We start from the raw sequence: 27,891 nt of genomic DNA, 5'->3' as shown, positions 1-27,891 counted from the left end.
TAAGCATCGGAGTGGTCACGCTGGACACCCTTCCGACGCCCATTCACGTGGTTCTTTTCTTGTTCGCAGATCTCTCAAATCGCTCAGGGAAGAAAGAAATTCAGTTCAAGGTTCCAACTCATATTTCCTTCAACATTTTGATAGCAAATCCGGCAGAGTATCCGACCTGACTCGTTTCTTTTCGCCCGGGTTGCATCAATATATATATGGGTTGGATCCGAGCGCATCTGGCTAAATTGGGGACTCGTTCCAACATGCTTGTCTGTTTAGACTAATCTAAACCCTCTCGTCGGGGTGGGTTTAATAAAAGACTGGATTTTGACCCGAGTCATTGTCATCTTTATTTTCTCCTCCAACTATCCTCATATCTTTCATCTCCATGTATTTTTTTATATAATATTTTTTTTATTTTCAAAGTTTCCAGTTTCATGTAAATAAAAGCTAAATTTGAATATTAAATTTTTTACAGTTATATGTTTTAGGTTTTCCATTATATTTATGTATTAATTATATAATTGAGACGCCTATACTAGACGGCTAATTTTAATAATTTCTGAGGTACTTTGAATTTAAAATTATGTTTGAATTCATAATAATATTTCATAAGAAATTAAATTATATTTATCAATTAGTCACGCCGTATATTTATATTTATTTAAATGATACTTTCCAATTTGTCACGCCAAACTTCTTCAAAATTCATGTTAATGATTCACTAGACAATTAGAACAAAAAATACATGTTAATAATATTCATATAATATTGTATATAATTATAATAAATGAGTTATATAATAAGAACGAAGTTAGAAAAATTAAGGGAAATTGATTTTTTTCATAACTAATTATAAAAATATATAATACAAAATAATAATCATTTTTATATTCGTACATATTGTAACAAAAAACATGATTGTTTCAGTAAAATAAAAACAATAATTTCAAAATAAATTAGTTGAAATAGGTTAAATGTGATTTTAAACAAGCAAGGCATAAACATATTAAAAGTTGAAAAGTGGGAATTAATATTTTTTTAAAAAAAGGATCTAAAAGTAAAAGAACCAGATAACGGAGAATTGGGATAAATTAATATGGAATCTATATTTTTACTATTAATTTTGTTCTAATTCGAATACCTAAAAATGAAAATTAATTTTCACATGTTACCAACAACTTAACTGATTAACTTGTTTATAACAATTTTATCATACATCAATAATCTTTATAAATTTAATACATCATCATGAATCCTTATATACAGTAACAATTATCATCTTTCTGATGCAAGATGCAGGTTGCATGTCAATAACGAAAAACAGAAAAATATAAATACTATTTTAAGAAAAATATAAATACAAAATGTTTCACCAAAGATCCAACATATAAATATGGATGCAGATTAAAAAAATGGTTCTTCGGTTGAATTTGTCACCCAAATATGATAGTATAACTTATCAATCTTTCAGCCTCTAACTACGATACAAAATTTATTCTTTACGAGTTGGAGAAAAGAACACATGGAGATGAGCAGTCAACACAACTCTCATACAGAAATTAAGAGTGGTCAACTTCAAATGCTAACATAATCACCATATACCTCCATTTTGTCCATACCAAACCTTGAAGATAGTTAATCCCCATGCTCTACAGCATATTGAATCCTATCGGTAACGGCTCAGACAAGCCACATCTGGTTTATCCAGCTACAGAGAAAATGCAAGAGAAGACCATTTGAAACTCGTGTGACGAATCTACCCTGAAAAGAAATGCACTTGTTTGATGATATCTTCAAATTCTACTCGTGGAAATCCTGATAAGGAGAGGATCCACTCGAAGAATCACTTTCGTAGGGTGTGGTCTCCTTAGGAGACGTGGAAAGTGATTCTTTTGACTGCAACAATAAACCTGACATAGAAACAACAGTTAGCTTGTTTTTCATCAAACAAAAGACAAAAATAGAGTATTGTTGAATTGAGATATTGTAATTAAAAGAATTGAGCTAAACCCCGAATAATTACATGTTTAGACACTACCACTGGATTTTATTTGCCTACAAAACTAAGATATATAACTGATACGATACGACGAAGTCTAAAGAGAGTGAGGTGCACTAACCTTTCTGTCCCCTAGAACGGAACTTCTTAGTGTGCCGTCTAATTAACCTTTTAGCTTTGGTTATAGTTAGCTGTCTGGCAAATGGAGAGAACTCTGCATCACTTTCACTCCAATCCACATGGAGCTCACTCTCTGCTTCACCCCTCATAGTCCGTAAAACAAAAGCCTTGGCCTTGCGACGCTGAGAATTGAAAAGGCCCCTCACAGAGGTAACAAAACCATCGCCTGCCCCATCACCAGTACGTTTTGGCCAGGATATTGGATACTTATCAGATTTTTCAGCTAAACCTCCATCGCTATCACTGAGATTGAGATCATTTTCTGTAACAGTAACACCAGTGGCTTGCGCTTTATCTTTAAACTTTTTCCCCTGTGAATGACAACAGTACCAGCATGAAATCTCGCTGAGGTAAAACCTTACATGGCATGCAAATAATTTAAGACAGTCCCTGGGTGATGAAAAACTAGATCATTCATCTTTTCTGCCCAAGCAGCGTATAACCAATGCTTTCAATCAGTTATAGCCAATATATATCATGCTTGTGTGGGCAGCTTTACACATTTGAATGGGGTTGTGTATTTTCTGGTGGATGGAAAAACATTCGCAGTATAAGTTACACCATTTCCGACTTTTGCAAGGATCCATACCATGCTTGTACATGGGGTATATGTGTTTGTACGAGAGATAGCAGATAAAGTACACACAATATTACCTGCATGCCCGTGACAGATTTTAGAACTCCCCAAATAATATGCTTCTTAACACGAGAGAACAACCGCCTCCAAGTTCCAGTAAATTCAACACGATGGAATGTGTCCATCAGCAACCTTAAGTCGCTTACCGCGAATCTTGATCCTTCATATGTAACTAGCAGCTCAACCTACTCCATGGTGATGCTTGAGTAAGATACAAAGAGCCTAATAAAAAGAAAACGAACAAGGGACATCAATCTTACAGAGAACCAACCTGACTAATCTTGATATTGTGAAACTCCCTCAGTTTTCGGGGTCTGGACCTTTTCTCATCTTGCATTTTCGCCACCTTTTTCTCCTCATGAGAGGACCGACCAGGTTTGACTACTTTGATCTCCTTCAATTTATTTTTTATGGGCTCATCATGCTGGTCAAGAATAGCAAGAGGCCCACTTTTTGTTGAAGTGTGCAATTGTAACACCAATTCATCAGCAACAGATTCTGCCACATTTTCTTCCCAAGTTTTATCGAAGGATGACGTTCTTCTTAATTCAGGGGTTGAATCACCGACATTGTTTGCTTTTAGATTCTGAAGCTTTGATACCTAAACATAACATACATTGCAAGGAACACTCAGATAATCTGCACTGTCTTTATGTTGACATTCAAATAAGCCAACACTGTGGACAATTTGCATTTGTTACTTGGAGTGCCAACAGATGGATCCACCTGTCTACAAGTCATTGGCTATATCGTGTTTTTTATGTTTCCCATTTCAACAATTTGCATAATTAAGTGATACTCCTCATTGGTCGTGACATGGATAGTTGAGGTGTTGGGATTTCAATCTAACTTGCGTAGTTGGACCGTGAAAATTCTCCATCTCTATCACTAGTCACTAGTAAACTAAATGGATGAGATAATATGAGCCCATAGCATCTTACTATAAATAAGGAGATTCGGGGCTTTGTCAGGATCTGAACTTGATCAACTTCATCTATTATAGGTGGCTGAGAGGCTGTTGGATTCTTCCCTCTTGTTCTACTCTAAAAGTACTCATTATTATAGCTCAGGCCTCTGCGATTCTTGCGTATATAATCATGTTCATCTTGTCAATATCATGCAATAATTATGTAAGTTGAAAATATTGAAACAGGCACAAACAAAACTTATCCACCATTAAAATTGGGACATTTAAGATACTTGGGTAAAACTGAAAACAGCACCAACAGATTATTAACAAGTTACTAATGAAGCTGATGAAGGCATTATTTGTAGGTTTTCTCCAGCTGACTACTTCGTAAATTTGCTGACAAACCTCGAGAAATTTACAGGGACGGATAATTTTCCTGAGTCTAATCTTGAAAGGTGATCAGGAAGCTTTGTGATCTTTCCCTCTCTATGTTCTTTAAGGTAAGGCCATTGTTTTTTTTAGGAGTAAGATTCACGTTATATATTTCATGATCAATTTTTTTTTTCAATAAAATTATTTCACTAAATAATAAACATATTCAAGATTATTGCAACTTTAAGATACTCACTTGCAGAGCATCATCATGAATGCCAGATTGGATAGTTAAAGATACTGCAGAGAGGGTAGATGTGCTTGATTTGGTAACATCAACATCTTTTGTTAAATGGGTGCTAGATGAAGATGCCTCTTGAACTGTGGACCCTTTTTTTATGCGCCTTGCACCAGCTGTTGTTGAAACCATCCATACTTCCTATACATCACATAGAAATATGGAGATATTAATTTTTCGTTTATCTTTAAGGTAATTATCTGACTGAAAGCTTCAAAAACATAGTTATACCAACCTGTCGCCGTTGGGAGTCTTGTTCTTCTTCAGGAAAGAAATATTGCCACATCAATTTGTAACATGTCTCAGTCAAATGTATCTTTAAAGGGTAAATATCCACCTATACAGGGAGACAGAATCTTGTTATGCACGAAAAAAGAAAACTATTCTCGACCACATTTCAAACTATGTTTCATTTACCAAGTAGAACTTTAAAAGTCAAAAGTGATTCCACTATTCACATACATCAAACTTAAGCTGCCAAATTTTTAAGAAAGTGTCATACTCTTTCACCATGCAACTGACAGACACTACTACCATCCATTCCACAGAAAGGACGGATTCAGCAGTCCATCTTAGTCAATTCCAAGTTTATTCTCTTCTGTAGCATCGATAAGCTACTTCAACTCACTACCATCGTCTGTTGTCAGATACAAACCCTCACAAGTTACCGAAGAAGACCAGTTTTCGTTGATGCAATACTTAGACCAGTTTCACTTGTAGGACACTTCTCTTTAATGAAGAAATACTCCCAAGAAAATTTATGCGAATCATTTCTTAAATACTTGGGCTACGAGTAAAACTTCACTACAGCACAAGTAATACACCCATGACTTTCCAGTAGGGATGGCCTACATAACGGGCCACGGAACTGAGACTAGCAGTTTAGCTGATGTCATGCATGGAGGGGTCCGGTTTTGGCGATATTACACACCAGTAAAATAAGATGATATTTTTCTATATATAAGAATTCATTACTCTGCTGACCTGGAATAATTCAAGAGGTGCGTTTCCATCCTTGGAAGATCCTTGCTTTGCATCCACACGAAGCATCACTTGTCTGCATTCAAGATGACATAAGCAGCATCTCAAACTTTTGATTTATTCAAGAGGAACATCCATCAAACTTTTCGAGCCTTTTGAATGCCTTACTGAATCCCATGAAATTGATAAATATAAAATGCCATGCCATATCACAATCGTGAGCATACACTGTAAGCAGTATTTTAGTTTTCTTTTTTTCTTATACATACAAAAGTGGGGCGACAATGTCCTTTCACAAAAAGAGAAGATATATTTCAAGGGATATCGACTAGGAATAAACGGAGAGTGACTCTGCATTAGTTCAAACAGGAAGGAACAGTTCTGGTTGTATATTTTATGCAAGAATGCCAATCCAAAAATTTCATCATGTATATTATCACAAACTGCTGCACATCAGAGTTAGCTGATATTTCAGTAAGACAGGGATTCAATAAACCCGGAGTGATTTTAAGGACACAAAAGAATTTCTTTCATAAAATTAAACCATACGCCAATCATAAAATCATACGTTGGAACAAGGGATGGTATGTAAGAAAGCAACAAGAAAAGTAAACCAGCAAGGAAATGACCCGTGAAGAGATTCATATAACAGAAATGCATACTTTCCCCATTCAGAAGGAGGATTCCACGCAGATAGAAGCATGTCAGACTTTGCATTGGGAAGACAATTTCTTACAACAAAGTACTTTGTTGTAAACTTCGCAACACCGACATCCTTGTAATCCCGGTCAAAATCATAGATCTGCAGCAAGAGATTTTTTTCAAATAGGATCTCTGTTACAAGGATAATGAACAGTCCTTATAAGATCTAATGTAAGTATTTTATACAACAAAATATTAGGAGTCAAACACAACTGGTTAGCTACCATGTATTCATTGACTATATGGAAAGAGCAAAAAATTGGGAAGATAACATAGAAAAGCCAACTTGGAAGACCTTAAATTTAAAGATGTGAAGATCAACAAGTGGTTACCAGAGAACTATTGAATTAGGGAATTATCAGTATTTGATAAAAAAATTGGGTGGGTTATGGGTACCACCGTACCAGCACTAGAGATATGATTAAGTTGGAATTTTAAGATGATTTTATTTTGTTCAAGGTGAGGTACTTGTTATATATAATGGTTTAGGAGCCAACACTTCCAGCTTTAACAAAAACTATAGGTATTGGTAGCTATACAACTCAAATTTTTTTTAATCACATGACATCCCAAATGCCACATTACATTTACTTTCTTGATAGGGCCAATTGTTGCTCCATTACAATTCTTTCCAAATGTTGCACCAACTTCCACTTAATGGGAATTGAACACATGATATCGTTTCCGGTACCAATTGTAAAAGTCTAATACTTACCAATTTACCAAAGATAATAATTAGTGGTAACAGTGGAACTTATATGTTTTAGTCCATAGAGCAGCAAAGCACCACTTTTTACCACTCATAAACAATAACCCACATACACTTTTTTTAATCTTTCATCATTTGGAGAAATATAATCATACTCATAAGCAAAGTGAGCATAGACATGTTAATAAAACAAAAAATAGTGAACAAAATGAATCTGACAAGAGGTTTTCCATAGCCAGGAAGATGCTACTTGGGCATGTTGACATTTAGGAAAACAGCACATCATTTTGCCAAGTGGACACAACCTGTGTGGCTGGAAACATTTAGCAAAATGTCTGTCCGATTTCTTGTGAAGGAAAGAAACAGATGTCGATGAAGCACGGTATAGATAGAGGGCAAGTAAATCATGCAGTTCAGAAAGAAAACCAAGCACAGAGGATTCAAATGCCAGGGAAGTTTATAGCTAAGAACAGTAGTAGTCATCGTGAGGACAAGAATTGGAATGAAGCACCTGTTATTACCGGGACGGGTTTATACTCTGTGGGAGCTGGTTCGGTCTGTTCTTGGTAAAGCAGTCAAGAGGGGGATTGAAAATTTTCCATTCCAAGCTAATAACGCAATGTGGTGGCCGAACAATAATGAAGAAGCTACGTATTACTTGAATTTGAAGAGATGTTTTCTTGAAAGGAAGGTTACTCTGTCTTTTGAGAAATGGAACCCAGAAATGAATAGGAAGGAGATCGACTTTGAATGCTGTAATAGTTGGTTCAGGATTTATGGAATCCCTTGGAACTTGTGGACGACAAATACGTTCAAGAGTATTGGGAACCATTGTGGTGGCTTGTTGGATATAAGCAATGACACTGCAAGGCTAAAGGATTTATTGGCAGCTAAGAGTAAAGTGAGAGGGCCTGAAGGTGGATACATTAATGGTGTGATGCAAATCCCATTAAGGCATGCATTAAAGATACTCGACTAGTGGTGGATTCCGTTGACATTGCAGCTTATGAGTTTTCCAAACGACGGTCTTATGCACAAGTGGTGATTAATGGGTCGAGGATGAGGGCTGGATGGGGGAACTCGAATGTTTGTAAAAAAGAAAATGGTGAGCAGAAATGAAGATTGGCACAGGTCAAGAGCAAAAATCACATCAACACGACAGTGTGGAAGCAAATGGGTACAGTGTGAATGAGATAAACAAGCATGACAGGTTGAAGGAGGAAGATCATCGTTCAGCAAGTAATGTTTTTGTGTCGGCACCATTATTAGGAGGGAAACAAATCAAGATTTTTAAAAGGATCATTCCAAAAGGGGCTACCGAATTTGGAAGATTGTCTATTCAATCTATGAATTTGCAAGATTCAGAGGGGGCCGAAGGCAGTAGACTAAAGGAGGGGAAAGGGAAGACGGTGCATAAATTCGAGAAGACCTACTGTCGAAGGAAATATCTAAACAAAAATGACAAGGTTGGATCAATGGATGAATTTTAGAAAAAGAAGATCCAGTGATTCTGGAGAATCAAGTGTTGGGGGATGTAGGCTTGGATAATTTGGAAGACAGAATTCTAAATGATTTAGAAGAAGATTGTCGGAGGAAGGGTCTGAATGTTATGTGTCAGATAGTCCCAAGTCTGTTAAATCAGGTTTTCCAGAACCTAATGAGGAGATCGTGGAAGATATGAAGAGGTTGTTTGCATCAACACCAGCTCTTTCGCATAGAAGCAGATACAAGCAGGCTACTTCCACAGGAATATGAGACATCTACAGTGGGAGAGGTACTTTCTTGCTTCCAAACCTCAATTCTTAAACATTCATTCCACCTAAATTCTAGTGGGAAAGGTACTTTCTTGCTTCCAAACTTCAATTCTTAAACATTCATTCCACCTAAATTCTATCTTCCCATCATTTTTTTCTGTTCTGGGGTTGTCTAGAGGACTACTAGGTGGGGGAGGGCAGCCACTGGTGGGTGGGTTTGAGCCGGGTAAGGAGGGAGATAAATTCAGAAGGGAGGAGATGGGGGGGAGAATCCCTCAAGTTGAGGCACAGGAGTCGGGAGTGGGTGTTGTAGGGAGGATGATTGTTTCATCCCTCCTTTGGCTTGAGTTCTACAATAATTGGAGATCAATATATTATCCACACAGCATAAATCCTTTATTATCCATCCCATAAGCCAAGCAGTGCTTAAGAATATTAAGTGAATATTGATGTCAGCAGATGGTAATTTATTGATTGCTTTGCAGAAATATGGCAGATAGCAGGACTCCACAAATTATAAGCCATGAAGAAACCAAAAATATATACAGAAGATGGTTAATATAAAACAAATGCGCATTTCTGCTGGTATTCACATAAGCTGACCATTAAGAATAATTTCAATTCCAGCTCTTTAATTGAAGTTGAACACAAAAGACACTATAACCGACATTCAAGCAAGCACCACGCAATATCTTTATACTAACATAGACTCACCATATCATTTAGCTCTGCTTCCGCAAAAGATTTTCCATCAACAAGCATGCCCCAAACAACTTTATTAATTTGCAAAGAAATTCGCATAGCATAAGATGGGCTTTTATTCCTCTCCTTTTCCATTAATCGTAACTGTGCAGCTTTCTGCAAAGCTATTCTTAGCGAAGCTGATGCAGCCTTCCTAGCCTTTTGTGCATTCAAGAGCTCTTTTCTCAGTCTTTGCACCTGAGAATGACCCCCATTAAGTAATAAACTCCATCACATTGAAGCAGGCATATGGAGGTACGCAGAAAAGCAAAGAGCTAGTCGTAGGTGCCTATATTTTTTTAATTAAAATTTCAAGTCGAAAAAGTATTAACACAATTTTCAGGACTAAATTTTTTGACTTTGAATACTTAGATTCTCATATTCATAATATTTCCAAGAAAGATTGCCCTTTGTTTATAATCAGCAAAATCAAACATCGACTGTATCCTTGCAATATTTGTAGATCGCAGTTTCAATGCAAGTGAAAACTCATGAAGCACACAACACAGAAAGAAAGTATGCTGTAACAAAGCATATGCTAGCACACCAAAAAGGACACTATCCCAAAGAGAACTATCGCAAATATAAAAGCACTTTGACGTGTTAAAAGTCTTACTAATGTGGATCTTCCACCAGTTATCATACATCGATCCATTTCAATTTCAGGGTATGGATCCCCAGAATTGTCAAGCCGGAGAGACAATTTCCGCATATCGTCAATAATCAACTTCTGGATTCTCTCTTTCTGTTCAAGATTTACTTTAGCCAGTTCTACCTCTTCAACACCATCAGGTACCACTTCATCTGCCTCCTCTTCAACATCTTCGTCGTCATCAACAGGATATGACAGATTGCTTTTTCGAGGCCTGAATAATTAACCTCGTCACTTGAAGTCCATGAACAAGAAATTAACCACAAATTGCTACAAACCTAAATACTGTCAAATCTAAGTGCACTGTTAATACTACATAGACTACAAAGTTTCTGCTTAGTATGAAATTATACCTAAAAGGACAAACTTAGTACTATTCGAAAAGGTTATTTCCAAGTTTAAATTCGGAACACAATCTACCATAGACAGCTTAATATACATCAAGACTTCACTTATCAACCTCAATTTGAGTCATCAACTCATAATTCTACATTAATGATTAATTTCAAGTTTCAACACACGCGTGCACACAAACACACAACTTTCAAAATAGGTTGGTGAAAAAAAAATTCAAAATAGGTAATCCAATAATATCAGTCATATAAAAAGAACCCTATCCAGCAAGTTACTATATGTGACAGATAACCACCTCATTCAAATCTAGAACGGGTTAAATAAATATTTTATCCATATTTGATGGAATCAATTAGAATTACCAGCAAAAGTTCTCAAGTGATAGAAGTATCTAAGTGCACATAAAAAGAAAATTTTGGCCACCCATATCATTTAATGCCTCAAACTTTAAAAGTTTCATGATTCGACCATATATTATATGAGTAGTCTCCATACTATAAGATCTAGAGGAGAACTAGTGCCAAAACATATGCCCTTACATAATCATTGCATCAAATTTGGCATTGGCATAATTGAAATGACAAAACCCCATGTAAAGGCATTCACATGTACTACATTGGCAGAATATCACGTAAAAAAATCAAATAGTAGATTGTGGAATTCTTACTTAGGAAGCCGAGCAAACAGAAGATTGGTCAACACATCAAGCATGACTTGAAATTGCCTGGATGTCATTGTAGCCGTAATATTATGAGAATTGAAGGACAGCTCTTTCAAAGGCTTTACCTGCAATACAAAGTAAATGTCAGAACTTCATCATTTATATTTAGCATATTTAACTTTCTTTCAGCCATTAGTAACTTTTATCCCATGAAACTTAGATCTTTACTTTCAAATCAGCAGTTCCTCCTTTATGCCGTGTGTAGCGAAAGTACATGTCACAGGGCATAAAAACCCTTTCAAGCAAAGCTCCAGTGCGCTTCACTTTGGGTGAACTCCGACGAATTTTAGGAAGCCACTGCAGCCCAGCACCTGGATCCACATCAGTTGGGGCTACATGAGCCTGCACATGCTCCAACATAACAGAGAATTCCATGCGATTCCATGTCATTTCAGGCTGAGATTCAGGTAGGTGTAACTTTTCTCCCCCAAGTGCTTGTTCGATCATCTCATAACCAACAGCAAGGATTGAATGAAATGACCGAGCTAAAACACGGCCACTTACAGCTGCAAGCAAGAATCTACCCTGTCAAACAATGATTTACTGCGTTAGTCATGACAAAAAATTATAAGAATTTATTACTAATATTGCAATCATCCATCTACATGATTTTTCCCTTTTCTGTTGATTTCTACTTTATTTTCATTTGTGACCCTCCATTAGTGGAGCAAGTTGATATAGATCAAGCCCTTTATTAAAAATTGTAGGCCCGTCTTGCTAATCAGTGGTTAAACCAAGACTTTATCATTTAAAGACCACAAATCAGGTGTGTTGTATATTAGATTCCCCTGTTGATATATACTATTTCCATCCCAATCAGAGTGAAATCGAATATTACAATTACAGGCACGAAGGTGGCCTTGAACAAGCTTGAACACTTCAATTTCATGTATGATACAAGACGTTACATATATGGCAGTGAAAATAAGCACATTTAGAAGGAAATACGTAGCTTAATTTGATGTTGAAGAAGTCTTAGTTAATATTTATGGCATTTGACAGTCAAGTGTACATGATGTATCAATAAGTAATATAATGAATAGCCAAAGGCCATAGGTTTTGTAGCAATTATCTAAAATAACAAGATTAGGATTCTCAAGTAAGATTCGCCAGCTCATCATTAAATATTAATTGTCGTTGGATGAAAAAATGTGACATGCATTGCTTGAGAGATTAGGGGATAAGATCAGTGGTATTCGTATTTGCTCCATCTTTACTCTCTTCAAAGGATTATTGTCACTGTACATCAGTACCAGAAAGCCAAGAAACTTGCTAAAATCCTTCCTTCAGTTCAAATATCATTTCTAACAAATATACAAACCCATGGACCATGTAATCACAGAATACCAAATTTTTTTTTTTGGTAAATGAGGCACCATGAGATCTATAGTAGGAGGTTTTGAAGATAAGTTCCCCAAGGTTTTGAAGATAAGTTCCCCAAAGTTGTCCCATACACTTTAGTAGCATATAGTAACTCACATTAGATTCTTCTGAGTGAAGATTGAATTGCGGCTCAATGACGTTCACCATGAAATGGCGTGTCCCCTCTTCCTCGGAGTCATCAAGATTGCTATATTTTGCTGTAGACAGGCACACAAGATACACATTAACTAGGAGAAAAGAAGGTAGCTAATATTTTGCAATTGTGGAGGATTTCAATAAAGGAGGCATGATGTGGCTAATTCATAATAGAGGATAGATTCACAGCATGAAAGACTTTAACTAAGTAACAACACTAATATTGTCTAGGAATGCAATTAATGGCTCAATTAAAATATATATTCAAATATGTGACATCATGTAAAAATTACTAACTCATGTAATAACTTTGCGAAAAGGGAGGCTGATTTTTAAAGTGGTCATGTCCGGGAGAAGATTTACGAGCTTCTGGTATCTGGCAATCCATTGCATTTTTTGGTCAATATGGCTGGAAAGTAAAAACAGAATATTTGCAGATTTGTCAGAATCCATGGATGACGTCTGGGAGAAGATAAAATTCAAAGTTGCGAATTGAATGACTAAGCTAACAAAATTTAATAACTTAGCTATTTCAGAATTAGTTAGGGATTGGAAATTTATATGTTCATAACGATAGTGTGGTAGTGTTTTTTCGATTTCAACTGTAACTTGTTTTGCGGATTACTCATCCACTCTATTGTAACACTTCTACTATTATAATAAAGTTTAGTTTCCTATAAAAAAAAATTACAATCTACAAGACTGAAACTATAATTTACGATTAAAACCAAATCAAAAGTGAAACACACTATAGTAACATTAATAGAAATATGCATACACTCAAAAGTCTCAAATATAATGGAAATATATATGTTTGTGTGTTGAGAGAGAGAACTTTGAATTTACCATTCAAACTTGAGGAGGGATTTTCCATTGCCGCTGATTCTGATGGTGAAGGCAGTGCTTTAGAAGTCTCGATATACTGAGAAGAGCCGGAACCATGATAGGAAGACGATGACTTTTGGTTATCATCTTTGGGTGTTTCAGGTCTATCAAGGACCTTGTTCTCCTCATGCAATTTTCTTTGAGCATATTGACGAGAAGGAGAAGGTTTTGGAGGTTCAAATGCCTTAGATATCCCACCTACCCAAGACCAAACAGCATCTCTATTTTCAAGAGTCCACAGAAGCTTCAGTCCGTAAACAAAAATACGCCTGCAATTGTCAGCAATGACAATGTTATATCCATCATCGTCACTGGGGTCAGATCTCGTATGCTCATCACTCTCGCTCCCATTTTCAAACTCAGATCTCACATATGTCATCTCAAGGTTTCTTCTTCCAGCTTCTTGCCATGCTAATAACCTTGCAGGGTCAGCCTTTGGAGCTTGCCGGCGGATTGTGAAGTAATCAGATGATAACAAAAACCCATCATCAAGATGCCTTTCTGTGTGGTTGCTAGAGGAGCTATGTTTATCGCCATAAACTCTGCCCGTTGACGCGGGCAGGGATTGCTTCCTTGTCATTTGAATTACTTTTGCAACAGTTGGGCAATCTTCCTTATTTATAAATACTTTGGGTATGTGTAGGTCAAGACCCTGATACACAAGATCGAGAGGATCCCGTCTGCATTCGATGGTATATTTTTGTTTACCTCGACTATAATAGAGTTCATATTTCAACTTTGTCATCTTAAATGCTAGTCCCTTTGCTGGGTCATCGTCGTGTAACGGCATGTGCCTAACATATGTGGGGGTGACATCAACCCTGAACATAAATTCTGTCATTACTTTGTCCAACGACAGATTACCTGATCTCGGAATCCTAGGGAGCCCATAACGAGGCCACCTAGAAAAGGTTCGCAACTTATGGGGAGGAAGGTAGTTTAGGTTCCAAAATTTGATCAACCATGCCAAATCATGATGTCCAAGATTCATAATCGGTGAATCAATTGATTTATTTTCTAATTGTGATGGACAAACTGAAGCTCCGTCCTGAATGACCTGATCATTGATGGAAAAGGATTGTGATCGGCGATCACCGGAAGGAACAGGTGGCCTAAGGGAGAAATTCCATTTGAGAGAAAGAGATGTGGATCTGAAGGGATCGTAAACCTTTTCACGAGCTTTACCTTCATTAGGAAGTGCAAACAAATAATGATTTAGGGGATTTCCAGACTCACAATCCCATTCCATTGTCACTTCAACTGTGAAAATTGGGGCCTGGAGGAAAGGCCCAGAAAATCCAACAAAATGTTTCGACATGGAATTCTTTAGTAAGCTCTCTAAGCTGCTCACTAAAATCTTGAAATCGTTGGAGGACAAGTAAACACGACCATCTGATTGTTGAATTTCCATGTAGCCTGATATGATATGAAGTTTGTCTAAGTTTTCGTAGGGATCAGTGGTTGCAAGAATGTTCCATCTCGTCTCAGAGAAATATAAGGCGGTGTGTCCATGAATGTAGTTTCTCATTTCATCCCACCAAGGTAAACTTTTTTCCTTCTTAGGTGGTTGAACATCTGGATTTGGATTCCTTGTGCTTAAATTGGCTCTACGAAGAGCCACAGTAAAAGCGTAGCTAATATCAGCGAAAGATGGTTCGAAACCAGTGCCAAACGAAATTTCTCCTTTCTGAAAATGAATAGGCAAATCACAATAAGTTTTGATTGGAGGAGTTGTGCCAGTAGCTGAACGTAGCATATCCACTTTCCTCCATTTTCCGATGAAGACATTTTGGTGAATCTGCGGCTGAAAACAGGTCGCCTGCAATCAAAATTGGCATAATTGAGAATGTCGTATATATGCTCATGTTGTTGTCTCAAGATAGTAAAAAATAAACTGCATAACAGATGGGGTAAGGCTTAAATCAACAAATTCGTCTATTGAAAGACTTATCAAAAGGTCTAGGCAATAAATTTTCTAACATAGACAAGGTGAATCAGTTCACTCAAACATTTCAGTTACAAGGCAGCGTGAATCAGTTATTGAGAGAATGTCCTGCACTGAAGGATCTGCAAGAATTACAAATGCATATAATAAATAGAGTACCAGGTTGTCGACTGAGATGTCAAACATGTAAGTGCCTTTGCTACCGGCGTATGATTTTGACATAGGTGTGAATTAGCCGTCAGACCAAAAAATTATTTGCAACACATGTCAACCAGAACCAATATTCTTTTTATTTATGCAAGATAATATTTCCCACTTTAGCTTCTCTGGTTGATGGAAAATACTTTAATTAAACCGTTTGGTATCTTCATATCCGAGAATTAACAAATTCGACTCCGCATTGTTCACAAAGTTTCTAGAAGTATGTCTCAGCTTTACCAAGTACAAATAACGGTAGGATTTAGGAGACATTTGTTGAACATTTATACAAAAGGACTTGGTGAAGGCTGAAATTTATCCATCATTTAACTGCCAAATCAGGGCATAAAAGAGCATGAAAGAGAGACAAACACCAAAAAACACAGACCTGCTGGGCCAGCAGAAGACGACCTTCACATCGACCAGAATTTGCAGCAAATAGAGGACATGTGTAGTTTCTTATCTGAACTACAAGAGAGCCTGCATGTAAAAGGATGTTTCCTCCATAAAGTCTTGAAAATGGAATGTTATGGGCACGACATACTGGGTCAAGCTTCTGCAGAACTTCAATCATCCCTGCATCACCACCTTCAATTTTTGTCAAGCTTACATCTAATTCTGTAGCACAAACAGAGAAAAGAGAAGTTCTGGAAGTGCTAGGTTTGAAACCAGATTGAAAGCCATGTTTACATGCCTCAGATCCCTGGCCCTGTACAAGACTCTGGCATGCCTGGTAATATGACCGGAATGACATCCTGTATAGTTCCTCACGCAATTTCTGAATAGCTGAAGCATCTCGAAGATCTATCTCCTCCCCATTGTGATGAAGCTTTCCTTCGAATGAAGAGTTGTCTTTTTCAACAACATCATGGCATTGTCCATTCCGAGAAATACGCTCATCAAGAAAATTTAACCTAACAGCTAATTCACGAGCCTCATTCTTCAGGAGTTGATAATGCTCGTCAAGCCAACCCTGTATCGGTTCCTCCTCAATCTCAGCTGTTAATTTACGTATGCTGAACTTTATGCACCCGGTTCTAGACAAACCACCCTTTTTGTGTTTTGACTGCTCTTTCTTCTCTGGAAACATACATTTAGTTTTAGCAGAAGTCACAAGCTTCAAAGCTCGAAGCATATCCTCCACAGAATCATCAATGGCTCGCAGTTGCAACCTAAATGGCATGCATACATGGACATCAATGGCTTGAATAACCCAGTCCCAGATAGTTACTGTTTCAGATTTCGCATCAGGAACTCTGCCAGAAGCATTAGGGATTCGAGATATTTGCATTCTGCTGGTTCTAAAAATTTTGGCTTCATTGAGGTGGAGAAAGAGTCCCTCAAGAAGCACACCTATTTTGGCATTCTCAGAGAAGATGGACTGCACCTGAAGCAAGGCTTCAACCCCATCTCCAACCTCAGCAGATACACTAAGCATCTCCACATCAACAGCAAAAATGGATTCTTTTTTGTTCAGTCGTTTGTCAGATGATTCCGAAATGGTCTCTTTCTTTGGTTCATTGTCATTCATAACAGAAATTGTTTCCCTGTTACACTCCTCTTGCAGCTTGTAATTGTGGACCATTAACTTCAAGTGCAATCCTAGTTCAACTAATGCAATATGCACATCAGGTTCCCACCTTATTGATATATCGGTGGCACTGAAGAGAGAGCAAACAACGATATCTTTCAGACCTCCTGATCGCCTAACAAGCTTCGCATTCTGCATGTCAAGTAACACAACTTTTGGTCCAGGATTGTTGTCTTTGGGAAATTCCTGATAGATAGACCTGGCTCTTTGAAGCTCCATCTGTACTGATTTTTTTTCTTTGTTCATGCAAAAACTGAGATGGTAAACATCGAGTGAAAGCGAATACTTCAACCTTGTACAATCATATGATATAGTCGACATTACATGTGCAGTTCGCAGAGACCCATCTACCAAGTTAGTAATTAAAACCTTACCACCTTGTGATCCATAATTAACACGTTTGGGGTCTGGAATAACCGCATCCTCCAACCCCACATCTCCACATATATTTACAGAGCATCTTTCTAGGTTGAGTCTCAACAGTTGAATTCCTTTCCTTGATGGCTTGGAAGACCTTGTTTCTTTGCTTTGTGCTGGTTTCTTACTCGAAGCAGCTAAATCCTTCAATAAGGCCTTGAAGGATAGAGCAGCTAATATAAGTGATTCAAGACGCCTGAAAGTCAAGTAGACACTCATGCCAGTGACATCGGCTCCAAGAACCATCATACACTTCAACCCATCTTCAAGGGAATCCATGTCTTTCTTGCCCCAGTCCAAGCTCACCTTAGCAATGTGCATTAATGAACCCGTGTTTGTTTCCACGCCAAACAAACTCTCTTTCAAGCATTCTTGATATTCATCAGACATGTGTAGATTTATTTCACCAAGTTCCATGTGTAGAGTTGCACCAGTATTGGATATGTTGTTTGCAAAGACGTGTGATGATTGCGAGCAACCCTGCAGTTGCAAAATAGGTAATTATTCAGTAAATGGCATTGCAATCCTAAAGAGAAAAATGAGTCATATCAACTACTTTTAGGAATAAAAGACGAGGGCAGGCCTAATGAACTATCATTAAAAATAATATACTTGTTGGCGCCTTTCAGAATTAACTGTTGTCTTTCATATATAACTATTGTAACTAGCTAAAAATATTTTAAAATAGTGCCTTACCACAATGTAAAAGGTACACGAGCAAGGGAATCTTAAGAAATCAACATCCGCATGTAAAAAGTACGTCTCACCATAATTTAGACAACCGAAGGACCAAAACTTTTTCATTGAATAGGATTTCTCATATCCGCATAAATTATATTTGGTGCCTGTGAAACCTCATGGAGTCCATGAAATACAAATATGGGAAAGAATTCAGAGAGATTAAAAACAACATATAAAGGACTTTTCATAATCCACCAAAAGAACAAAAAGTTCACAATTTATGTATATAAACAAAATAACTGTCAAACAAATCCTCCATAACTAAAAAGCAATCCATGGGATATGCTGAAACTCAAAAGGAAAATTTACATGAATGGAGCCCTTAACATTTGGAAGATGCGCTTGTACCAGAACTAGCTTCTGAGGTATTTCAAGTCTTATTCACTTAAGATGACTTTGGCTTAAGGTAGGACAACGTAGGATAGATAAATGAAGTAGCTTATCTGGTTGTCTTCCCATTAGTCAAAAATTATTTTATTCTCGAAACTTATTATGGATATTTCAAGAAAAATATTAGAGTAACATTAATACACTACTATTTATTAGTACAAATTTTGCACTACTTTCTGCTTTTTTTTGGTATCTTCTCATACAACTCGTCAATCTAAGCCCCCACGACCCTGCCACATATTCCCTAACAACCATAGCATAAAAGCAATGAAAATCATGATTTTGAAAATAACTTGCATTGAGCCCTGCAAAATCATGTAATGTGCAGGGAGCTAGGGATCCCCAAAGCACCATAATTCCAAAATTAGGTTTGATCGAACCATATATATGACCGATAAGTTCCTAAATTAAGGGATTTTTTATTATTATAACAGAAATACATTATGCCCGCATGCCTCCATTGATTGAAATTACAGTTCACAACCAGATAGCTCTTTGAAGTGATAGAAAGACTGGTAATTTATTCTCAGTAGGTTCTTACATGGTACAGAGGAGAACCATTCAAACTGTAAAGAACAACAGTCATCTCTGGGGCTGAAACAGTGCAAGTCCACATGACAGCTTTCAGTTCAGGGGACTGTGATTTTTCTTTAGCAGAATTTTCTTCCAAAAGTCCCATTTTAGGCTTTCGTGGGGGACGCACACGCATGAATAGCTTTAATCTGTTCAAAATTAAGTTGCACTGGGTGCCTCCAAGCTTGACATCAATTTCAGATCTGATGGGAGAGTTATGCTGCAAAGGAAAGCATCCCACGCAAGTAAATGATGAGACTAAAATTAACAGGAAAGACTTGAAAAACTGAAATTAGTATTATATCTTCCGGCAGATGTTAATTGAATGATTTCACCGATCCATTTACATATATAATGTAAGTGCCGAGTGTCTGTGATGCCTTATAGCAAGGAGAAAGTCAACATCATAAATTTCCAGTATGAAATTACATGCAAAACCAAACAGATGTTTTACCCAGGTCCTATTCTTGTCAAGATGCTAGCCCAACTGGATAGAGCTTGTTTCATGTCAAAACGTTAACAAATTTTGTAAATCCGCAGAAACACCCTCTTTAAGTAGATAAGCAAGGTAGAGAAGTAGGAGCTGAAAAGTGCATATTTTAGACTTAAGATGAATTGGTAGCACAGAATTTTGCCTGCATGTTGAAGTTTGAGGGAGCGGGAGCAACAACTTTATGGAAGCATTACGATGTCTGTCAGTTCTATTTCTACAGCATGCAAAATATTGGAACTAAGGCTTCCATAAAGTGAACTTCTTAAATTGCAATTCTCACAAAAAGAGAGATTATTCCAAGGTTAGTCTTGGTTTGAATGAAGGATAAGCCCCAATCACAGAGTGAATAATTTTAAATACATTTAGTGGTGATACGACACACAAAAATAGAAAGAAAAAGAAACACATGCGGGCTTTTTAATAATTAGTCAATTAGGGCTCACTTTTAAACTGGATGTTAGCGAGTTAATACTCTTGATGCACTTCAAAGCTAAAATCCATTAGAAATTTCCAATAGCATCAAGTTTTGTCCCACTTAACATCCTCTACAACCAGAAACCATCTATTAAAGTTTCGATTAATCTGACTTTGTTCTAAATCACTCCTCTAGTATGCAACAAATATTAATCTCAAAGGCTTACAGAAGCAAGCAGGAAAACAGAGAATGGCCTGTTAATAAGAAAAAAGACAGATCTTTTATAAGTTTTAAATTAGTTCGGAAAAGCAAGGCAGATGAAACAATCTTGATAACCCCCCACAGAAATCAGTCAGTGCACTGTGAAGGTTAAAAATGTTGCATTTTTTAATTCAAACAGAAGTTGAAATGAAAGAAAATTTCCATTTGATCCATAAGTTGCTTGGTAGTCACCCTAAACCTCTGAGGATTTTCTAAAACAGATACAGACTAACATTTTGGATGCAGTTGTTCCAACAAAGATAATTATACTGAATAAAACTTGAGAAAACCATACCTGAAGGGGTATGTAAACTGAGGAAACAACATCAAGTTTCAGCACTTCCACAATCGAGATGCCGACTTCTCTGAGCAGCTACAGTGTGATAAATTACATTAATAAAAGAGGATAAAAACAGTGTAAGCACAATCTTTGAACTTACATAAATCTCACTGAATTCCAACTGAACATCAAGCCTCACACTTTCCCCAACTTCTTCAACAGATTTAGATGTTATGCATTTCAGTTGGATTCCCATTATGTTATTCTCAACCACCAAACCATAACCACGATGAATAAACTTTACATCAAGTTTTGGCAAGGTAAAGCCGACCTGTGAAAAAAATCACAGATAAATCAATTTAATCAGTGAAAATAGCCAATGTTAACACCCAGTTTAACGAGGCAAACAAAATAGAAGCAGCCAATTGTAAACACCACATTGTGAGATGCGCACTAGGTCCTTTTGTTATAAAGGGGAAATGTAACTATAAATTTTTAATCCATACAGAATATCATAGGTTTGATGGATACAAACCGAGGTCTTTGAAGACAACATTCAAGCAAAAATTCATACTTGGCATAATAGAACCTCCCTTTTCTAGTTACCATGCATTTTATCTCATTTATTGGCCACACTCTGAATAATAATCAATCGTGAAAACTGACCAAAACTTCTGCCTCTCTCGAAACAAACCACCGCATCCACAATAGAGGTTCGCCTTATAAAATCCAAGATCCGCAATCTGGCAAAAATTCTTTTAGTCTCAAATATTTTCATTCCTAAATCAACCCCGTAACTTGCATCTACTATGGATGAGTCCACGGTCCTTTAAAATATGCAACATAGTTTGTGTTCCTGTTCTATACTCCTGGCGGTTGGCCACTTAAATGATTCGTGTCACAACCATCAAGTTTTATATATATCCTAGACCAATGTTCATGTCAGTATAAACATCAAACCAGATAGATATTCCAACATATTTTTTATTCCTTTTGCTTCGTCGGTTTTGACAGTAAAATCACCGACCAAAGCCACCAAAAACAGATATTGTATAATGGCTCTCAACACTCTTCTAACAGTTCAATTAGTACATATTTCCAGCAAACTTCTCCATCTTCAGCTTGTGTGTTTCCTCGTGAGATTCAGTCATTAATACCGGAAACAAACAATGACACTCTAAAGCACAAAATCAGATCGGTGGTTCCCATTACTAGCAGTAGTTATTTGATAATAATAATAAAAAAGAATATCCTTTTCATCTTCAGATTCTTGTCATATCATAATTTCAGAATTAATAGAGGAAAGAATAATCTGGCAATGTTTTAGATTTGTGTTCTTTTTCAGACATTTTTTAAATTCAGATTAAGTTCCATCCAAATGATTCCATGATCATACACCAAGTCGCAGTATAAGTTTCAACTATCAATTTCATTCAAAACACACAACAGACTGATTTATTTAAACTGTCCTATATGTACACTACAGAATGCAACATCCTTTGACAAACTAATAAACTTAACAATTAAAAATACAACTATAGCTCGATTAAAGCTGCCCTAATATCTTCGTCCTCCAAACACAGCAATGCATTCAATCAACTTAACGATACGCATGTCACATGAGAGACTATGAACAGAAAATTTACTCAACCTTCTCTGGAAATATAGAATTGTACTTGGATACAGCAGATAATGCATTCGTTCCCCTTGGTTTTTTTGAATGCACAGATTCTTCTTTTGCTGGGGAAACTTCTGGAAAAGGCTGAGGAGAGGTGTCGGGCTGATCCTTCTCCTTAAACAGCAGATCCTCACACAGATTTATGCGGACTTCTCCACAGGTGGTATCCAAATTCTTAACAACTACACCTGCTTCCCTGCATCAACAATAATAAAGCTCATGGAACACCTTAACAAACCACTATATATTTGAGATTTAGAGAAATCATTGGGGACAAAAGAGAAGCACCCCAGTAATAATCTTTTTATCCCACTAACAACCAACCAATTCATGGCTTAATAAATAAATACCTTATGTTCTAATCAACAAAAATGATAATACTCTTCTTGCGAGACTGATTAAGGATATCTTCAAATCAGTTACTCTGAAGTAGAAATTCCATAAAAATAAAAGCCTGCGAATTCATTTCCATTTTCCATTTCATAAATTCCTAATCCAACAATTTTGAAAACCAATATTTTTATGATGCATCTCATTTCATAAAAAAACTAAAGCAAATTAATGGAAAACAACGGAGAACTAACACTTACCTATTATGGCCAAACTCACACAAGAGAGAGAATTCTTCACAACTGAAAGGAGGATAGGTGTTGTCAACAAACTGGTTAGTAGTGATAGATCCGTCGGAGATTACTGATTGATCAGATGTTACTCGAGATTGACTTAAGTGAACATTAATGGGAACAAGATGCAGCTTTACAAACAAGCCTCCCTCTGATCCACCATCTTTAGATATGTCTACTCTCAGTTCTTTGACATCCAAGGAAGCTTTAGATGTCTGCGGTTTTAAAATACAGAATTCAATATCAACTTTTTTTTTATAAGAAACGATATGTTATTGATAATAAAGTGTCAAATTATATTAGTGGACCAGTGATCCACTAGATCAAGAACTACACTAAATATTATAATAATACTAGAGATCCTGATTGTGAGAAGGAAAAAAGATAATAAACTTGTACATGATCCAAATCCAAGTATGTAATAAAATTTGGAAGCTTTTCCCTTTGAATCCATTTACCCTAATTTTACTATTGTGCCAACCCAATGACAGAGATATGAAGTTATGGAAAACTGTAATATATCGACAGAAACTTATGTTCTTTCTCCTTCGTTCTTCGTTTGTATTAGTAGTATCCATCATGACTTTAATGTTCAAATAACACAAAAACACATAACCAATGAAAATGATCTCAAGTAAATCAATAAAAAAATCTATTGTATGTCTATAATAATTTTGTAACCTAAAATTATGTTTGGTTGCTTATATGAGATTTAATAATTCAATCACATCAAATGTTTGGTTGCAAATTTATGTATTGATTATTTATCCAACATCAATCAAATTATTAATTATTTATCTTAAAACAATCAAATCAATGAATACTATATTACCCTTCATATCTTAATTTATTTATTTTTAATAATTATTGAAAAGAATAAAAATGTAATTTTGTCATCTTATCTCAAATTAATTAATCAAACCAAATATTTTTTTTATAAGAAACGATATTACATTAGGATAATAAAAAATAATAGTTACAAAGAGCGGACAAGATATCTGCCGGTATGTCAAAGATATCTGCCGGTATGTCAAAGACAGTTGAAGCTCTGACTAGGGTCCATTTAGTTAGTTGATGTGAATTGTGATTTGATAGGATTATATGGATATATAAATATTATGATAAAATATTTGAGTTTCATGTTGAACCAAACATATTATTATTTATTCAATATTATTCAACATGCAATTCAAATATTTTAATAATCAAAAAATTTATTTATCTATATAGTCCTATCAAACCACAATTCACGTCATCCTAACTAAACAGACCCTAAATAGATGGTCCTCATTTCTTTCTTTTTACGGCTTCTGTATAATTGGAGACAATGTTCAAGGGGAAATTTTCTTGCTATAATTAAACAGTTTTGGAGTTTCAAATTGTTGTGCTTCTTCGTATCTAATTATCTTGTGAAAGGTTCAAACAAAGGCTTAGTACAATGAATCCTTTTGGTGAATTCAAGCTTCTGTTTTGTAGGAGGTTATGCAAGGACAGTGTAATTGCTGAGCGACCTGAAGTAAATTTCACTGTTCGTTGCAGCAGTTATTTTTTACTTGGGAGCTACCACACATTACTTCTTTTTTTCTTAAATAACTACAGGTTTATTATCATTTCCTTCAGTAATTATTGGGCTAGAATTTCCCCTTTTTTGCGTTCTTACATAGTTTGTACAAGATTATCAACAATAAAGTTCGTGATCGCTTGATTTGGTTACTTGTTCTTGCAGATTTATTGCGACTACCTCCTCCAATGTAAAAGACATGGATGTGTGGATGAAAGTTTTGCAGCAGTCAACCAAAAGGTTATATATCCTCTTTTCATTACAATTATTTTACTTATTTCAAATATATAGATATGAATAAATGTAGACGAAAAAGCAAATAACTTTCCTAATGTCTTTGAATGAGAATTGAACAAGAAAATGTAGTGATATAGGACTAGAGAGGCCAAGAAAAAACATGGATGTTAACAAGTTCATTTTACCTTTAGACCCAAGTCAGTCACTGAAATTGACAAGAATCTTGCCATGTTAGCCACAACCATCCACTTTCCTCTGCCTGAGGTTCTAGGTTTTTTCATTCTAGATTTCTGTGTGCTTTTCTTTGAAGACCTTATTACAACTTCTAAATCACATATTAACACCTGCAATTTTGGATCCCTGGAAATAAAACCAACTCCTAGCTTAACCAAAGACTGCCGCAAACTTAGCCTGATTTCGCCTACAGATATGGATTCAATAGCACCCTGTAACATAAGACCCGTCAGAACGTGCAAAACAAATTTCAGTAATGAACTGCTGCAGTACGCGTGAACATTTGATAAAAATGCTTTCATCAAAACAGAAAATCAATAAAATTACCAATTTAACAAACATTGTTTCGTCATTTACAACCGTTATTACGTGAGCAACACAAACAGGAAAATTCCAAAGTTTTCCTCCCATATCTCAACATTTTTAACTACATGAGCAACACATAACCAGGAAAATTCCAAAGTTTTACTCGCATATCTCAACATTTTTTCCAAGTTCATGTGTCCACAAACATTCCGTACATTTACAAGAGTCAATGCAGCTTTCAATAATACAATTGAATTAATCTTTATTTAGAGATATGTCAGAAACACTAATTAAAAAAAGAAATACCTTGTTGAATTTCACGACAACATCTCTCAAACATTTCCATCCAGCAACACGAAATCCAACTGATGCTCCCATGACTCGGCTGAGGACCCATGCCAGCAACCTGGAAGCAAACCTGAAACAAGATGCATCAACAAAGTCAAATGATTGTAAAGCAATCCTTCATTGCCATACAAACTTGAATATCATGTAGTGGATCACAATAATTAATGAAGAATTTGCATGAATAGTTTAATTATATTCAAATTGTGCAATAAGCAGCAACTAGCCCCTGCAAAAAGAAAGAAAGAAGTCAAAGACTCAGAAAACTCATAAACAACTCGTGTTTTGTACAACACAGCAGATATCAGTACACAAGAAGGAAAATAGAACAGTAAGCAACCATATATTGTGGCACCACTCCAATATTAATGTCTACGCAGAGATGGAACGATAAGCAAGAAAATGCAATTCTCACACAAATATAATCAGTCTCTTTCATGTGGAAATTATTATGAACTCAAAAGAAGATTCACATAGGCATCTCGGTTGTGCAAGCTTGCCTTCAATGTAAATTAACTTCCATTATTTTACGCCACCCTTCAGGTTTTTCTATCCAATTCACCACCAAAAAGAGCAAACTCAAAGAACAGCTGCAGCTAAATGTTTTGCAAGAGCAATTTTTAACAACTGTTTTTGTGAATGATAAGTTATTAGGTCTTTAATTTTGTTCCCAAAAAAAGTTATCTATACGCCCTGACTTCAAAGTTTTTCAGTTGTTTGGCACTTCATCGATCATATATCGCCAGGCATCATGGTGTCACAAAGATGCCACCACCATCTATTTTCGAAATCAAACTTGAGAATAGAAAAGGCATCATTTTGCCAAATCATTTCCAACTGTTTGGTAGTAAGATGTGGATGATTTGACGTTCACTTTGTATTCTGGTGCCCGATATAAAAACAGTACTAGTTTAAAAGTTCAAGTCGAGAGGAGGTTTGATGTGCCACGAGGGCCACACTGAAGTACGAACAACCACATATTGTTAAAGAAGAAATGCGGAAAATAATCCAGAGAAGGAATCAGCGGGGAGGAAGTGACACGGTCCCCCAAAGAACTTCAAATTTCATGTCCCATTTTTTAATAAATTTACGCTTCGCTTGGATGCATTATTCAGAATAAAACATCTTAACCATCCAATGAGTTAATAAATAAGAATCAAAAGGACATGATGATCAAAATAAGTAATCAAAATCCTACCTCAAAATTAAAGAAAAGGATCATCGTTACTAACAAATCAAGAACTCAAGCAAGAGCAATATCGAGCGCCTCATGATTTGAAGAAAACTACTCTCAAGAGTGCACGCACATCACACCACATACATGAATTCCAAATAAAAATAAAAACTTAAAAAAAGTCATAAACTCAAACGTCTGACAGACATTACATGAATATAATCGAATTCCGAATAAAAATAAAAACTTAAAAAAGTCATAAAATCAAACGGCTGACAGACATTACATGAATATAATCCATAGTAAGATGGAAACGATGAGGAATCCAAACAAGAACTTGGCCGGGGAAGCCCCCATTATAATTCTATCAAATTTTTTCCGATCCGGCAGCAATATCTTCCCCACAATCTGCACGCATTTGGTAAAATGAAATTAAAAAACGAATCTTTCGACTAAATGAGATAATCCCGTGTAGAGCCCATTACAGAGGTAGATGAAGAATCGAGCATTCATTATCCTGGAATATGATCAGACAGAAAGTGAGGAAGAAATGGTCGTAGATGTGAAGGAGTGTTTGTAGGAGAAAGAGAGAGAGAGAGAGAGAGAGAGAGAGAGAGAATCGACAATTATAGTAACGGAGAGATGTGGATGCTCACTGTGGGGCAACCGGGCATTCCTTCGACCCGGCATATATATGGTTCTTGGTTAGCTGTAATTTGCACTTTGGCCCTTGGAAGCAATTAAATATCCATAAATACCCCCATTAACATTCAATTTTCAAAATTTTTAGTTTTTTATTTTTTAAAAAAAATCAATTTTAAAAATTTAGCCTTTTATATTTTAAAAAGAGATATATTGAAATATGTTGAAATGATTTGAATATTGAAAAGTAATAGTTGAATATTTGAATGTTGAAAATAAGAGTTGTAAAATTAGAAATTTGTGTGTGATGATGTAGGTAATGATGTATTTTATTTTTTGGATTATGTGTAATGAAACTCTATAAATAGATCTCTCATTTG

At 36.1% G+C, this 27,891-nt stretch overlaps 1 protein-coding gene across 2 annotated transcripts; it reads right to left on the bottom strand.

Annotated features, from left to right (window-relative positions):
* Window positions 1-1,313: 1,313 nt before the first annotated feature.
* Window positions 1,314-27,525, bottom strand: LOC140827603 (protein SABRE-like). Of its 2 annotated transcripts, none has more exons than XM_073190337.1 (23): window positions 27,156-27,525; window positions 25,657-25,768; window positions 24,996-25,256; window positions 22,980-23,227; window positions 22,363-22,585; window positions 20,872-21,042; window positions 20,727-20,804; window positions 19,231-19,482; window positions 15,939-18,038; window positions 13,369-15,226; window positions 12,484-12,584; window positions 11,173-11,529; window positions 10,951-11,069; window positions 9,894-10,143; window positions 9,251-9,475; window positions 6,034-6,173; window positions 5,375-5,447; window positions 4,626-4,727; window positions 4,349-4,531; window positions 3,082-3,411; window positions 2,828-2,995; window positions 2,115-2,484; window positions 1,314-1,904 (listed from the first exon to the last, which is right to left on the bottom strand). In XM_073190337.1, the coding sequence occupies exons 1-23, from the start codon at window positions 27,224-27,226 to the stop codon at window positions 1,795-1,797; spliced, it is 7,902 nt and encodes a 2,633-aa protein (XP_073046438.1). In that variant the 5' UTR covers window positions 27,227-27,525; the 3' UTR covers window positions 1,314-1,794. The 2 variants fall into 2 exon arrangements, with proteins under 2 accessions (XP_073046438.1, XP_073046439.1); XM_073190338.1 differs by lacking the exon at window positions 27,156-27,525 and adding an exon at window positions 27,082-27,087.
* Window positions 27,526-27,891: the final 366 nt, after the last annotated feature.

Source organism: Primulina eburnea, chromosome 3 (assembly GCF_022965805.1).
Source record: "Primulina eburnea isolate SZY01 chromosome 3, ASM2296580v1, whole genome shotgun sequence".
NCBI lineage: Eukaryota > Viridiplantae > Streptophyta > Magnoliopsida > Lamiales > Gesneriaceae > Primulina > Primulina eburnea.
Note: the sequence above shows the minus strand (reverse complement) of the source record. Positions and strands in the feature narration are given on the sequence as shown.